Here is a 15,200-nt window from a genome sequence, read left to right as displayed (position 1 = left end):
CAAGTTTGCAAGGATGATTGTTGTCTATGTTTATTTACGGTTACCATTAGTCTCGAAGATTAAAATTGGGAATGATGTTCATGTTAGGATCTAGTGCCCTAAGGTTAGTTTATTCGTTATTTTAATTTTAATTTTTTGAACAAATTTGTTTAATAAAATTGCATTATTCACATTAATATTGTTTGTATTTATCCTCACCGGTCTTTGCACACAAAGAAAAATGTAAGTAAATATTGGCTCATTGATTTCCTAATGTATATATAACCTCCTTAATTCAGCCTAGACATTATAATGGCTAAGCTAACCTACTAATACTTTTAACAATCCTAAACTGACTTATTTTAGGAAAATCGTTTTGTTACTTTGAGTTAAGTTAAACATTCATTTATTAGATCGTGTGTATTTTAAGCTTTATTTTATTGTTATTAGTGAAGTTTTTAGAAAATCATTTGGTTTGTCGCTTTACTTTGCAATAACTCAATGTAATCTAATGCATCAGAAAATCATTGATTGAGTCAGATTTTACTTAGGTCGAATAACATACAATTACTGGTTATTAAATCCGAACCATTCGAATGAATAATGCATGATAGAAGTCCCAAAACAAAAAAATCAAACCACAAATTAGAAACTTAAAATTACAATCCAAAACCAATAAAAATTTTATTAAAAATACTTATTTAAAAATAATCTAGTGTTCGAGGTGATACTCCGTATGTCGGGTCCAGTCCTAGTTTCGAGGTTTCCCTGAAAATTTAAACAGTGTAAGGGGTGAGCTTATGAAAGCTCAGTGTGAGTCTAAGAGCTATTTAAATAAACATATAACAATACAGTAAGACACGTAAGGAAATCAACACAACGACTATAATAAATAGAGCAATTTATCAATCAATGCATATATACATTAACCAAAAGACCATAAAGCCATCTTATGGAGTTCATATCAATAAGAGTTCATATTAAACCATAACATTTAACATGTATGATGCAAATGATGCAATGCAAAAGGTTCCTACCCAACCATCCGCTATACACCACAAGTTCCCTAGAACCCGTCTACCAAACTCCAAATAGTAAGAACTTAAGTCCGTTGTGGTTAAAACCACCAATAACAGTATGCAAATAAAGCTGCTGATAAAAATGTAGACAAGCTTCCAGTAAATATGCAATAAATCGTCCAATATCCTCAAGTCTCTAGTGCAGTGCACTGACAACAGTATTGTGGACTTTAAATGTTGTCGGATTTCCACGGAACTCCTCCGTCAACCACAAATATCCACCTCGTGTGAATGAAAAATGGCATTCAATCAATGAGCAATTCATGCTACCAAAATCAATCTCGGTACAATGACATGCTTAACATGCGTATCAATAATTAGTGTCGATGTATGCCTTGCATACTTGCATATATCCAGTCAATCAAACCAATAGTTTCACTGGTATGTAACATACGATACAATCTAGCCATACTTAGTATGCAATTTGAACAGTGGCATAGCATGTCGAACATTATACATGCACCCAATAATCAATAAACACAGTATAACATAATTTCAAAGCTTGTCACAACCAGCATACAACAATCCATAGCATTGGCAATTAATTAGACAATCAAATATAATAATTTCACGTACAAACAATCCCAGCAAGGGCTCAATCACCTAGTTAATAATTTTAAAGTCATGTACCTTGCTCAGAAACTTTTAATTTGTTTATTAGGCCATTCAATCATGCCCAATCAACAAGTATTTTATATCAAACTATAATTTTTATTAAGAATTTACAACCAATTACGCAAAGTTAGGATCTACACCTTAATTTGCAATTTGCAGTCATAACCAGTAAAAATTTGCACTTCCGCACTTAAGCCTTAAACAAACCTAAATCCAAAAAAATAGCACCTAATACGTTAAATTATCGATAAAATCCAACCTTGAAACACCCCAAGGGTTCGGCCAAGGCAGTGCCACATCACCAAATTTTCAGATCCGAAACCATAAGTGAACTTAGATTATTTTAACCCAAAACGATAGTGCGGCTAAGATCTGACTTCACTGCTGAACCGGGGTGTTAAAATCAATAACTAATACCAAAATATTATTAAAAATCAGTACGTAAAAATCAATCTAAGGCCCTAGAACAATCAACCCAAAACAACAAATTTTAAACGGAATAATTCGCATTTACAGATATCATTTCCTAGATTTGAATCAACAACCTAAAAGAGATCGAATGCACACTCAATTGAAAATTTTGGGGCTGTTATAAACAAGGAATAAATGATGGAATAAGATATCAGATAGTGCAGTAAAAGAAGGAAAAATGGCAACCCCAAAAGTGGTGATCAAAGGGCAGAACACCACTACAGGTGATGACAAAAGAGATCTGATTAGGGCAGAACAAAAGAGGAACTTTTGGCAACAAAAGGAATGATTTTGGAGGCCAGAAATAACAATGAATTTACTGCAAAAACAGCAACAAAAGGAGAGGAGAAAGGGAAGCAAAACGGCACCACACAAAGAAGAGGAGAGGGTGACAGACATGGGAAAAAACCTAGGAGTTTAGGCGACACAAGGAGGAGAAAAAAGGAAAAATAAGAGAGAAAGAAGAGAGGAAGTGGAACGGTTAGGGAAGAAAATAAAAGAAGATGGAGAAAAAAATTAAAGGAAATTCGATTTTGTTTGTTTGATTATATTTTAAAAAACTGAAAACCTTTTTTCTGATAATTTAGATACCAATTATACTGTTTTCTTATTTTCTCTTAAGTCAATAACCTAATATTGTCATAATTTTACAAACTTTAATTAAAATTCATTAATTCAAATTCAATTAGGATAAAGTCAACCTTAAATAAAGAAAATCATTTCGTAGTTAAAATGGAAGGGAATATCAATCCTAACAAAGGGGATTTAAGTAGCAAGGCTAGGAAGGGAAAATGGTTTTACCTAATCATTGTGACTCAATGGGAAATAGAATGAGGCTTCGGTTCTTACCTAATAGCAAATGAACAGGTCAAAAAGGCCAATGTAGATTGGGAGTAGTGGGTTGCAATGACGGATTCCATAGAGGTTGTATACTAAATGGGCCTATTGAGTCTGTCTCTGGTATTGAATACAATTATATATGTTATCTAGATATTTAATTAATTTGTATAATTTATCTAACACAATAATTGTTTTTATGTTGTCTATTAAGTCTAATTAGAGAGACACATTGTCTTAGAATATAGAAATATAAATGTGATTGTCTAAATTAACAATGCATCAAATAGTGCTCAAGTTGAATTAATCTTAGATCCATTTATAGATTAATTCACTTGTGACGTTCATAGTATAATTTATTTTAATCTTGAGTAAGTGATTAACTATATATGTGTAACTTATATACTTGATGTATTAAAAGTCTGAGTTCAAATAATTAAAGAACAGAAAGTTTGTACATTGGGTATGCGACTTTTACTTGACATAATGTTGTTTACAACAGTAGAATTCATAGCTCAATAAAGGGTTAATGTCACTTTTTCATTGGCATTACATGATAGATAGAAAAGTAACGTAACCATGAGTCATCATATTGGGTGAACAGATTTAATCCAAATTGATAAAAAATATCCTGTGAGGGTAACACACTTATGACAAGGTTATTGGACAAAATCTATAAAGTTACTTTCGTAATGTTATATCATAAATAAGAGTTCAATTATTGTAGTCTAGTGGAATGACTTCATGATTAACTAATATTATTAGAGTGATGACTAATATTATTGATTTTAAATGACAACTAATATTATTTATTTTAATTGAGGAAAGACTAATATATTATTTATTTCAAAAGCTTATATGTCAAAATAAACCCTTAAGGAAATGCAAAAAGAATCAATTAAGTATTTGTATTAAATTCGCACCTAATTAAGTTCCTGTTGTTAACTAAAATAATTTTAATAATTTCCATCATTGACCATGTTGACTATCAAAATAAATTGATAGACCAATCAGATGGTGACAAGTGGCAATTTTGAGTTTAATATAATATTTTTCACATAAAAATGATTAAAAATTCAAAAAAATATTATAAAAATAAAAATATTAAAATTGATATAAACTTATTAAAATTATAAAATAGTATAAAAACTTATAAATATTATAAAAAATATAAAAATTATAATAAATAATAAAAGCTATAAAATTAATAAAAATTATTTAAAATATTAAATATTAAAAAAATTATTAGAATTGTTTAAAAGTAATAAAAACTGTAAAAAAATTATAAAAGTATTAAAATATTAAAATTGATATAAATTTATAAAAATACAAAAAAAAATCATAAAAAAATTGAACTGGATTGGTTAGCCCAAAATCAAAAAGGGCATTGATCCGAAGAATGCCATTAGACCTATTGACCTGGGAACTGGGCGGTTGAACTGATTTTTTTTTATTTTTTAAATATTTTTATCAAACCAAAATTTTATTATCTAACTATTAGCATATGTTCGAATGAAATATTCTAACCAAGATTTTCAGAACTGAATTGGTGGTCGAACCGATTAGGCCACTAGTTTTCCAGTTCGACCGATTCGTCCAGTTTAATTAAATAAAACATTAAAAATAAAAAAATAAAAAAAATTGATTCAATCATTTGGTTCCTAGACAACCAGTCTTACAGCTTACTTTGGATCGATACTCTTGTCGATTTCGACCTAATCGATTCAACCGACTGATCCGGTTTGGTTCAAGTTTTATGATTTTTTTAAAATAATTTTTATAAGTTTATATCCATTTTAATACTGTTTTATGATTTTTATAGAATTTTAATAAGTTTTTATAAAATTTTAAATATGTTTTTATTATTCTTATATTTTTATAATTTATTAGAAGTTATAAATTTTCATAATTTTTTATAAATTTTTTTATAGTTTTTATAAGTTTACATCAAATTTCATTTTTTAATAAATAATAATTTTTATATTTTTTGATAATTTTTTTTATTTTTAAAAAAATTATGGGAAAAATATTAGATTAAACTAAAAGCTGTCACGAGTCACGAGTCACTATCCAATTGGTCTATTAATTTATTTTAAAATTAACATGATCAATGACGAAAACCGTTAAAAGAGTGACTTAATTAGGTGTGAATTTAATACAATAGTTTAATTGAGTTTTTTGCATTTTCTTAAGGTTTTTCTTTTTACATATAAGCTCATTTTAAATGATAACTAATATTATTAGAATAATGCTTTTTCATTTTCATATTTTTATATGATTTATAAATTAAAAAACTAAAAATCACATATTTAAAGATCAAACAAGTATAGGTAAATTTAAATCTATACATAAGTTGTTTACAATCCACCTATAATCATTTTTTTAACATTGTACATAAATTGTTTACAATCCACTTACAATTATTTTTTTAACATTATATATATTTATTTTACGATTTATGTTCAGAACTCATAACTACCACTCTTAACAATATTATTTTCAAGTGTCAAACTTAAGCTCTCTTATTGAGAATACGCACTTACCACCTGACCACTTGTTGGTCCACCTATAATCATTTTTAAATTTAAATATTTTTATGTTATTTACTCTCTCTTTTTTCTTGGTATGTTACAAAATTAAATTTGTAGAGGGCGGAAAAGAAAGAAAAATCACTTTCACCGAGAGCAGACTCGCAGAGGCAAACAAGCTACAAGGTCTTGTTTGTTTGAAAATCATTTTCACGCATTTAAACAGCGCCACCAACCCAACGCCATTACGACTAAGCCAAACACGTACCTCGTTTTCTTGTTTCGGACCCATCAAGAAAGACCGTCGACTCTCTCTACACAAGATTTCCAGTGCGAGAAAGAGAATATTAAACCCCTTCCACTCAAAAGGTAAAAGTTATTCAATAAACTGGACGCCCAGCGCCGCCGATTCGAGCCCGATCGTAACTTTCCGGTAAGTATCCTGAACTTTTCTCCAACTTTTGTTCATCATACGACCAAAATTGAAATTTCCGTTTGGTTCCTGAGAGAATGAGAAGTGATTGACAGGCCGAGTCTAATTTAGTGGAGAATTCGTTGCGAAAGGATAATCTTGAGAATTTGGTTAGGTTTTTCTTCTTTTATATTTATAAACAGAGGCAATTCAGAATTCTGCTGCATTAGTTCAAGCGTATTGCTATCTTGGCATTTTGATAGTGACATTCCAATTTCTGTGTTCATTTGAATGAATCATATATGAAAGTTTAATTTCTGAGAAACTAGAAAAATTGATTGTGAGCTATTTTAATAATTTCATCAATTTATAACATTTTGGATGGAACATATAGTTTTGTAAACGTCTATGTCTATGTTTCATGCATCGACGTTAGTGTATTGCTATGTAATTATGAAGTTTCTTGCTCTTAATGTAGTTCCATTTTTCCTGCAGGGGGAATGTAGGTGATGTAAATCTGTAATCCATTTTGTTTCAATGGAGAGTGAAGTCCTAGAGGAGGAGGATCATGATATTGGTGTTGACTGTTAGAAGGACTTTTAAAGTGTGATGCATATTATGCTTTACTCTAGATAATACGTTTCATCTATTAATGATGGATATAGAATGTAGCTCAGAGTTGAATGAACAGCCTCAGATGCTTCCTCCTCCACCTGGGACCTTTATAGATCGTGAAGAACTTATCCAGCATGTTGGTGAATTTGCTGTATCGCAAGGGTATGTGGTTACTATTAAGCAATCTAAGAGGGACAAAGTGGTAGTCCTTGGCTGTGACAGAGGAGGTGTCTATCGTAACAGGAGGAAACCTATTGATGAGTCTGCTGAATGTATTCGCAGAAGGAGAACTGGTTCTCGACTTACAAACTGTCCCTTTGAAGTTGTTGGTAAAAAGGATGATGGGTTGTGGGTACTTACTGTTAAAAATGGTACACACAACCATGAACCCTTGAAGGACATTGCAGAACATCCATCCGCCCGTCGTTTTTCTGAGAAAGAAGTCTTGTTGATAAAAGAAATGACAGAAGCTGGATTAAAACCTCGGCAAATTCTAAAGAGACTGAGACAAAGCAACCCTGATCTTTTATCAACACCAAAGCATGTTTATAATGTCAAGGCCAAGCTTCGGCAAGGAAATATGTCAGGTATTTTTTTCACATCATGAAAAGCACTCTCTGGTCTTTTTTCATGTTTTCACTTTTTCCAGTTTCGTTGGAGTATTTTGTTATTTTCAGTGATGACATGTTTGCATTGCAGTGAGAAACTACAAGTCATTGAAACCTCAGAAATCTGCTGTAAGAAACAATTATCTATCAGTTATGGAGCCATCTTGGAGGCAACATAACCCTCCGGTAAGCTTTAGTTTTTGTTCAACAACACTTAGGTCACAAAGTTGTAGCCCACCCACTTGGAATGAGGGAGAGCTTTAGTGCTTAAATGAATTATTCTCTTCTGTCTTCACTCTATATTTATCTCCCTCCCTCCTTATTGGATTTTTCTCTGAAATTTCATTGGAATTGAACTATCTTGGTGCTGCATGTCAGAGGGTTCCCAATCTCATCGGGGGCAGATTTGTTGATTCACAGTCATTTGCTTCAATTGATGTTATAAACCCTGTAAGTACCCATAAAAGTTTCCATTTTAGTTACTCATGACTATCAAGTTATAAATAGATGATTGGGTTTCCTTTTCATAATCATTTCATTTATAATTCTTCATAGGCAACACAGGAAGTGGTTTCTCAAGTTCCTCTGACTACAAATGAGGAGTTCAGAGCAGCAGTTTTTGCAGCAAAACGGGCTTTCCCATCATGGCGTAACACTCCAAGTACCATCCGACAGCGTATAATGTTCAAGTTTCAAGAGCTCATTAGGAGAGACATTGTAAATGCTTAGAATTCCAAATGTTCTGTTCTTGATTGGCATTTATCTTTTATTGATGGGAAATATCATTATGGCCACAGGATAAGCTTGCTATGAACATTACCAATGAACACGGGAAGGCATTGAAGGATGCGTACGATGATGTCTTGTGTGGGTTAGGTCAGTATCTCTTTTCTATTTTAATGTCTTATAATTTTCTTTCTCATTTAGTATTTTTTTTTTTGAATAAACCTTCTAGTAATGGTTTGCTTTATAGTCTTTCATTTTCCTTGGTAGAGGTGGTTGAACATGCTTGTGGATTGGCGAATTTGCAAATTGGTGAATTTGTTTCCAATATATCTAATGGAGTTGATTCTTATAGCATTAGAGAGCCTCTTGGTGTTTGTGCTGGTATTTGTCCTTTCGACTTTCCAGCTATGATCCCTTTATGGGTAAGCTTAGTTTGCTTTTAGTCCAAGTTCATAGCATGGTTGTCTAATATCAATCTGTTTCCTTAGCTTGATGAGTAATAGGATTACTTAGTTGTTATGAGCAATAGGATTACTTGGTAGTTATGAGCAATAGGATTACTTGGTAGTTATAAATTTATAATCCTCTACTAAAAGAACAAAACTGATTTCAGAGTTTGATGTAACTTCATAATGCAAGAGGTTCTTTTGTTTTGAAGTTTACTTTTGTTAATCGGTTACAAGAACAGTAGCAGACTAGCCTCCTGGGTTTCACATTCCGATCAATGATAACTATTAGAAACATTTTAATTTAGTTGTTTTAGTTTACCCTCATTCACTTTCCTGTTGATTTTTTAACCTGCAGATGTTTTCTACTGCGGTTACTTGTGGTAATACTTTTATACTAAAGCCGTCAGAGAAGGATCCAGGTGATAGCTATTTTGTACCATTTGCCTACATGAAATTGTAGTAACTTTATCTTCATTCTTAATGATGTTAAAAATTCTGTCCCAGATATGTGAAACTTGCTTTCCAGGTAAGGCATTGAACATGTACTATTATGTGCAGACCTGTCATGTATATAGCAAGAGCCATTTCTTTTAAGCACTGGTGAAATCCTTGAGTCTCACGTGGTAGTATTGTATTGAGATAATTTCTTTTTACATTTGGATGCATTCTTTAATGGAGATTTGGCTCATTACTGTATAGGGAAAAAAACGTCAGTTGTTGCTAAGAACTTGAAAAGTGTTGAAGCCACTTCATACTTAGAAGGTTAAAATGATAAGAGCTTTGAAATGCATATGGAGCATGGTTGCAAATTTGAGTGAGCTTTGGCATGGCTTATTATTGTTTCTCAATCTGAACTCAAACATTTGAAGCATTCTACAGCTTTAGCTAAATATTTACAAATGAGAAGATAGCTCCTATTTTAAGCAAATCTTATTTGATGATTCATTGTGCTTACATAAGGCTATTATTCTCAAGTGTATAACTGATATGTTCTCATGTTCTTTCAGGGGCTGCTGTGATGCTTGCTGAGCTAGCAGCGGAGGCTGGCCTGCCTAATGGTGTCTTAAATATTGTTCATGGCTCCAATGTAAGTTTTTGAGTTTGGACTTACAGTTGTTTATTGGTTTATATCCTTTATTAATAGCATCCCTTGAAATGCTTCAGAGGATAAGCATGCAACCTTCTTTTATTATCAACAATGTTTTTTTCCAACAATATATTGAGTGAAGCTGTTCTGTTGGGTTTATGACATTGATTTGTCCATCACATTAGTCGTTTCCATGATCCAGTCTGTATTTTGATTAGGTTAAAATATGCTCCAAGTCTCTATATTCTTCAAACATTTGGAATTTAGTCCCTCTACCTTTTCGATGTAAAAATGCAAGTCCAATTGTTAACATTGTTAAAATTCTTCCATTAAATTCATGTTTATTACGTCACTTTTTCGGTTACATGGTTATCAAGTGGGTATTTTTTTAATTTCAAAATGTCGCACCAGCGAATTTAATAGAATAATTTTAATAGTGTTAACAATTGGACCTAAAATTTTAAATCCAGAAAGTAGAGGGGCTAAAATTCCTAGAAATAAAAGTAGAGGGACTAATTCCAAATATGCAGAGTACAGGAACTTGGAGTATATTTTTAACCTTTTGATTATTTGGCGTTGTACTATATGCAATATCTCTATTTTCACTTACTTCTTAGTGGGTTCTATTGTGCTTTCCTTTGATTTTGTATAGGAAATCATTAGTACCATATGTGATGATGATGACATCAAAGCTGTATCTTTTGTTGGTCCAAGTACTGTAAGTTATTCAGTCATTACTTACTATTACCTTCACATTATGCTTCTTTTTTTTCCTGTTTACTTTTATGATCATTGTGGCAAGTTAAGCATGGACACGGGAAATCCCCTCTTTCTGGTCTTGTACCAGTGTCTGTGATGAAATTCGGAAACACAGCAAAACACGTTGGCAAGAATTCCACACATTGAAAAGAATTGAAGTGCACATGGTCCAACACAGTCAACAGATGTGTGGACAAAGGATGAAAAATTGAGATGAGGGAAATAAAAATTTTGGGGGTTAAAAGAGCTCAAACACTGAGGTTGACATTAGTGTTATGGGTGACAATGATGAGCTAGTTTCTGATACCTGGAGCAGAGAGGCAGAATTGAGTCTGGTGTTCTTGAAAGAATAAGAGCTTAGATAGGGAATGAGAAGGAATAGATAGAGAAGAAGAGGAAGGGAAAAATGATGCCTTTAATTATGAATAGTTGCCAAAATCTGTAGAACAGAGGCAGAGAGAATACGATAGGATATAGACAGAAGAATAAGGGAGAATGAGGGGGAGTTCTAATTTTTGTCTAGACATGAAACACACTTTTTGGGAGAAGGAAACAAGATAATCCAATCTTGACTCATTTCAGCAAAACAGCACAATTCAATTTGTTTTGATCCTATAATCTGGTTTAATTCCAACTTTTAGGTTGTAAAATAATTAATTATATATTAAAAATTTAGATCAAGTCCAATTAAGAATTTTTAAGTTCATAAACGATTTGATTATATATTAATGAAAAGTGCCAATATTTATGTTCACATTGAATACTTCTATATAAAAAAAAAAGTAAAAAATCTCTATTGCCATGTCCTGCGACCTATATTCTCATTTGCTAGGAACTGGCATGTTGCCTTGTCTGTGTATGTTTTATCCATATAAAAATTGTCTTTCTTAAGGTAGGTTTAACATGGTTGATTATGGATTTATGTGTTAAGCGTTCTGAAGGGTTGACAACTACTAAAAGTACAGTCATGATATCTAATCCTTAAGACAGGTCTGTATTTTGATTAGTTTTTTTTCTTCTTCTAGGAAATGTGAACAGTAGCAACCTAAAGTTTTCTTGAGAATGTGAGAATACTTAATGATAGAAAGTGGAGGTTCTTCTGTTTAGAACAATGGATAATATTAGAATGAATTTATAGATTTGGCAAACATAGCAAAATCCATATAGTTTTCTTGCCCTGCTCTGTTGAACTCCTTGAAACTGCAAATAGATGCAACTTATGCATCAATATTTGGTGATCAAAGGTTTGTGGTTCAATTTGTGTCCAAAATCATGGAAGTATTCTTGTTGTTCTCTCACATAGCTCATTTGAATTTTGAAATCTTTGCTGGTTATTGATCTCTCATAGAGCTTTTGACCATGTATTAGTATGTAGTTCTTACTAATTACTGTTTTACATGTTTTTAACTTTTACTAGGCTGGTTCTTATGTGTATTCTAGAGCTTCTGCTAAAGGAAAGCGTGTTCAGGTACTTTTTGGGAAACTAATCTGTTATTTTTCTACAAACATTATAGTAGCTGTCTTGCCCTGGCAAATTATCTGAGTTTGATGTTAATTTTTCTGTTTTATCTTTTTCTGAAAGGTTGTTAATTTTGCTTGTCGATTGTTGGTTTTAGTGCAATATTGGAGCAAAAAATCATGCAGTTGTAATGCCTGACGCAAGCATGGATACTACCCTAAATGCTCTAGTTACAGCTGGCTTTGGTGGGGCAGGGCAGAAGCGCATGTCACTAAGTACAGTTGTCTTTGTTGGAGGCTTGACCCCATGGTAACTTTTTTCTTGCTTATATTTTTGTGAGCTATATTTTCTAAGGTCTTAAGCTTCATTTTCTAACCATTGATTTATGATCATTCTTTCTCTTAACTATTCTTAATACATCTCTCTCTATATGTTATCTGATTGCTGTAAGTCACCTTATCAGTGGCCTTATTTTCTTTTACATTTTAATTTTACTTATTAATATATCAAGGAGAGGTTTTCAATCTTCCATTCTTCTGTTTATTTCATTTATTTTTCATTTGGATTGATGAGGAAATATGTGCTCACATATGTGAGGATTTTCCCTTGTTCCCTCATATATAGTTAAGGCTTTGGGCTGAAAAGAGTGAGTCCCAGCTTTGGTCTACACCGAATAATGGTGTGGACATATTTATTTTAATTTAAATTATTTTCAATGATAAAACTCATCGTAAAACTGAGTTTGGCTGTTTTCTAAAAAAGGGGAAAATAGCCTACACCATCACAAAGTTATTTTTCTGGTATCTGCAGTCAAGACTCCTAAATAGCAAGAACATTTTAATGGGAAAAACTAAGTATAGACTTACCAAGAATAGAGGCATCTAGGTTTTCTGTCGATGTTATTTTTATTTTTATTTCATATTTAGAATCGCCAACCTTTCTCCCTTCTCTTGTTGTTCTCTCTTCTTCCTTTTCTGCTTTTCTAATTGGTGTTAGGTTGAAGTTATGTGATTGATTTGAGATGCGTTGGTATAAAAGATGTTTGCATGAACTTTTGCTAGGGAAGATAAACTGGTGGAGCGTGCGCAAGCACTTAGAGTACAACCCGGAACAGAACCCGATACAGACATTGGTCCGGTGATTAGCAAGCAGGTACAATATAATTCATGGTTGACTAAATTTTCATTAATTATATCAAACCGATATGGTGATTTGGAAGTGAATTCCTTTGAGATATTTTGTGCTTCTTGAGGTGAAACAATTTATAAAATTTTGGTTTGGAGCATGTGTGAGTTGCTTGTTGAACACCATGTATTTTTGCATGTCCTGCTCAATTATGAAACCACATTCTTAAATGTTCGTGGTGGTTGACAGGCAAAGGAACTCATATGCAGATTGATCCAATCAAGTGTTGGCAGTGGTGCAAAACTAGTAGTTGATGGGAGAAATATTCTGGTATTTCATTTTGTTTTGAGTTCTATCAGTTTGATCTATGATCTGCTTGAATTATGTATTATGGGTTTTTTTTTCTTGGCCTCAGTAGCTTTTATTGAAAAGAGAAATGATACTTTTTCCTTGAATATCTATGATCTCATAGGTTTTAAGATTTTCTGGTGCTTTCTTGTATTTATGAGCTGATATTGACGCAAATTTCAAGCAAAGGCAGATGCTCTGCTTGTTTGGAGTTTGGACTCTGGTTATAAAGGGATTATTGTGATAGATGTCATTGGGGTTATCAGAATATAGTTGCAGAAGTTTGATCTCTTCTTTTTTGTACCTCAGCCCACTCAAGCGGAGGCAGCATTTTCCTCTGCCACGAACCCCTCTCCTTGCCCCACTTCTTACATGAAGGCAAATATAATTATTCACCACATTCATTCACGACTTAAGACTCTGGCAATGCCATTCGGGAAAAAATTGTTTAGGACCTTGCATGCTTCTATCTCAAATTAGTTGTGAATACTAGTTCTTGACCTCCCCATGCTGAAGCTCAAGTCTTTGCAATCTGCAATCTATAATCCACCGAAATTACAGTGAAACTAAAAAAATACTGAACATCAGAAGGTGAAATGTTAACTCATAAAAATGGTCATCTTCTAGTCCAGTTTATTTCTTAGAATGTTTTACCTTTCAAGCTTCTGAAGTTATGCTACAAAAGAATGTCCAAGATTCTCCATGTAACTTGGAATCCAGTGATAAATATGGACCATGGTGACATGCTTAAGTTGGTAGTGGTTATGGTGATCTTTGGTATTACACTGTAGAAAATTTTAGGATGCATGCCTAGAAATGCAGTTTTACTTCGAAATTTGAGAAAAGTCAAATGGGCCTTGTTCAAATTGTTACCTTATGAATAATGTAGGTTCCGGGGTATGAACATGGTAACTTCATTGGCCCAACAATCTTATCCAATGTCAAGGTCAGCATGGAATGTTACAAGGTATAAACATTCCTTGCAAAGATACGATTTCTCATATAAGTAGAGACTTGAAGTCTATATTCAATCAAAATACTTAATGAGAATTTCTTAGCTGATACAGGAGGAAACTTGTGGCCCGGTTCTCCTGTGCATGGAGGTTTGCTACTTATTGCTGTTTCAGTTTGTATGACGCTCCAATTGGGAAAGTTTGTTGTGTATGTAAGACATGCTGATATATGTATTATTTTTCTTATCGTTGCACAGGCAGACAACATAGAAGAGGCTATAGACATTGTTAACAGGAATAAGTAATGTTCCAATTCCAACATCCCTAGATTCCCTCATCATACAAAACTTTTGCAGCTTTTTATTTACCTTATACGTTCCTCTTACAGATATGGCAATGGAGCTTCAATATTTACTACATCAGGTGTAACAGCAAGGAAATTTCAAACCGAGATTGAGGTTGGGCAGGTAATGCAGCAGCCGTTGTCCCCATGTGTTGGCTATATGTTATAAAAAATGGTTGATCTTCTTTTAATGGGAGTATTTGACACAGGTTGGCATCAATATTCCAATTTCAGCCCCATTCCCTTTTTCATGTTTTACAAGCTTAAAGCCATTGTTCGCCGGTGATTTCAATTTCGATGGTATATTTTACATCCTTAGGAAGCTTGTTATATTTCATTTCTCCCTTGATCAAGATGAGATAATGAAATATTATTGTTCTTTTTTTTAATAAACTAATTGTGTATTCATGCGGGACTGGCTCACTCACACAGGCAAGGCAGGAATTCAATTCTACACCCAGATTAAAACAGTTTCTCAACAATGGAAGGATGTAGCAGCAGGCACTAGCAGTGATGTATAAATAACAATAATAGCAATAGCAAAATTTGCATGTGTCTGATTCGTAGTTGAGTTCATAATTTTGATATATAAGACTAACCAGCATATCTCATTTTTAACCCTTTTCCTCCCTATTTTCCTTTTTTTCGATTAATAATAAAGAAATAAGATCGCAATTTCTATATATATATCTATTAAACTTGTAGTCTTTTCTCCTTTTTTTTTGGATGTCCTTTTGCGTAACGTAACGGGATACCTTGAATTATCAGTATAGATTAACTGGCTGTATGCAATGGAAAATTTCCAAA

At 32.7% G+C, this 15,200-nt stretch overlaps 1 protein-coding gene and 1 long non-coding RNA gene across 6 annotated transcripts; one reads left to right on the top strand and one right to left on the bottom strand.

Annotated features, from left to right (window-relative positions):
- Positions 1-556: 556 nt before the first annotated feature.
- On the bottom strand, positions 557-2,744 carry LOC107886995 (uncharacterized). Its single transcript, XR_001680962.2, has 2 exons — positions 1,933-2,744; positions 557-747 (listed from the first exon to the last, which is right to left on the bottom strand). It is a non-coding gene; the product is annotated as an uncharacterized lncRNA (long non-coding RNA).
- Positions 2,745-5,605: 2,861 nt separating this feature from the next.
- Positions 5,606-15,076, top strand: LOC107886996 (methylmalonate-semialdehyde dehydrogenase [acylating], mitochondrial). Of its 5 annotated transcripts, none has more exons than XM_041101882.1 (20): positions 5,606-5,942; positions 6,417-7,123; positions 7,236-7,330; positions 7,523-7,594; positions 7,700-7,861; positions 7,942-8,020; positions 8,138-8,292; positions 8,675-8,738; positions 9,327-9,406; positions 10,059-10,124; positions 11,583-11,633; positions 11,782-11,933; positions 12,686-12,776; positions 12,999-13,079; positions 13,987-14,064; positions 14,165-14,200; positions 14,308-14,345; positions 14,439-14,517; positions 14,603-14,693; positions 14,826-15,076. In XM_041101882.1, the coding sequence occupies exons 2-20, from the start codon at positions 6,574-6,576 to the stop codon at positions 14,912-14,914; spliced, it is 2,109 nt and encodes a 702-aa protein (XP_040957816.1). In that variant the 5' UTR covers positions 5,606-5,942; positions 6,417-6,573; the 3' UTR covers positions 14,915-15,076. The 5 variants fall into 5 exon arrangements, with proteins under 5 accessions (XP_040957816.1, XP_040957815.1, XP_040957814.1 ...); XM_041101881.1 differs by having other exon boundaries at positions 14,308-14,351; XM_041101880.1 differs by having other exon boundaries at positions 14,156-14,200.
- The last annotated feature ends 124 nt before the right edge of the window (positions 15,077-15,200 follow it).

The sequence above is a fragment of the Gossypium hirsutum genome, chromosome A03 (genome assembly GCF_007990345.1).
Source record: "Gossypium hirsutum isolate 1008001.06 chromosome A03, Gossypium_hirsutum_v2.1, whole genome shotgun sequence".
Taxonomy (NCBI): domain Eukaryota; kingdom Viridiplantae; phylum Streptophyta; class Magnoliopsida; order Malvales; family Malvaceae; genus Gossypium; species Gossypium hirsutum.
The sequence above is the reverse complement of the archived record's forward strand: the minus strand, read 5'-3'. Positions and strand labels throughout refer to the sequence as shown.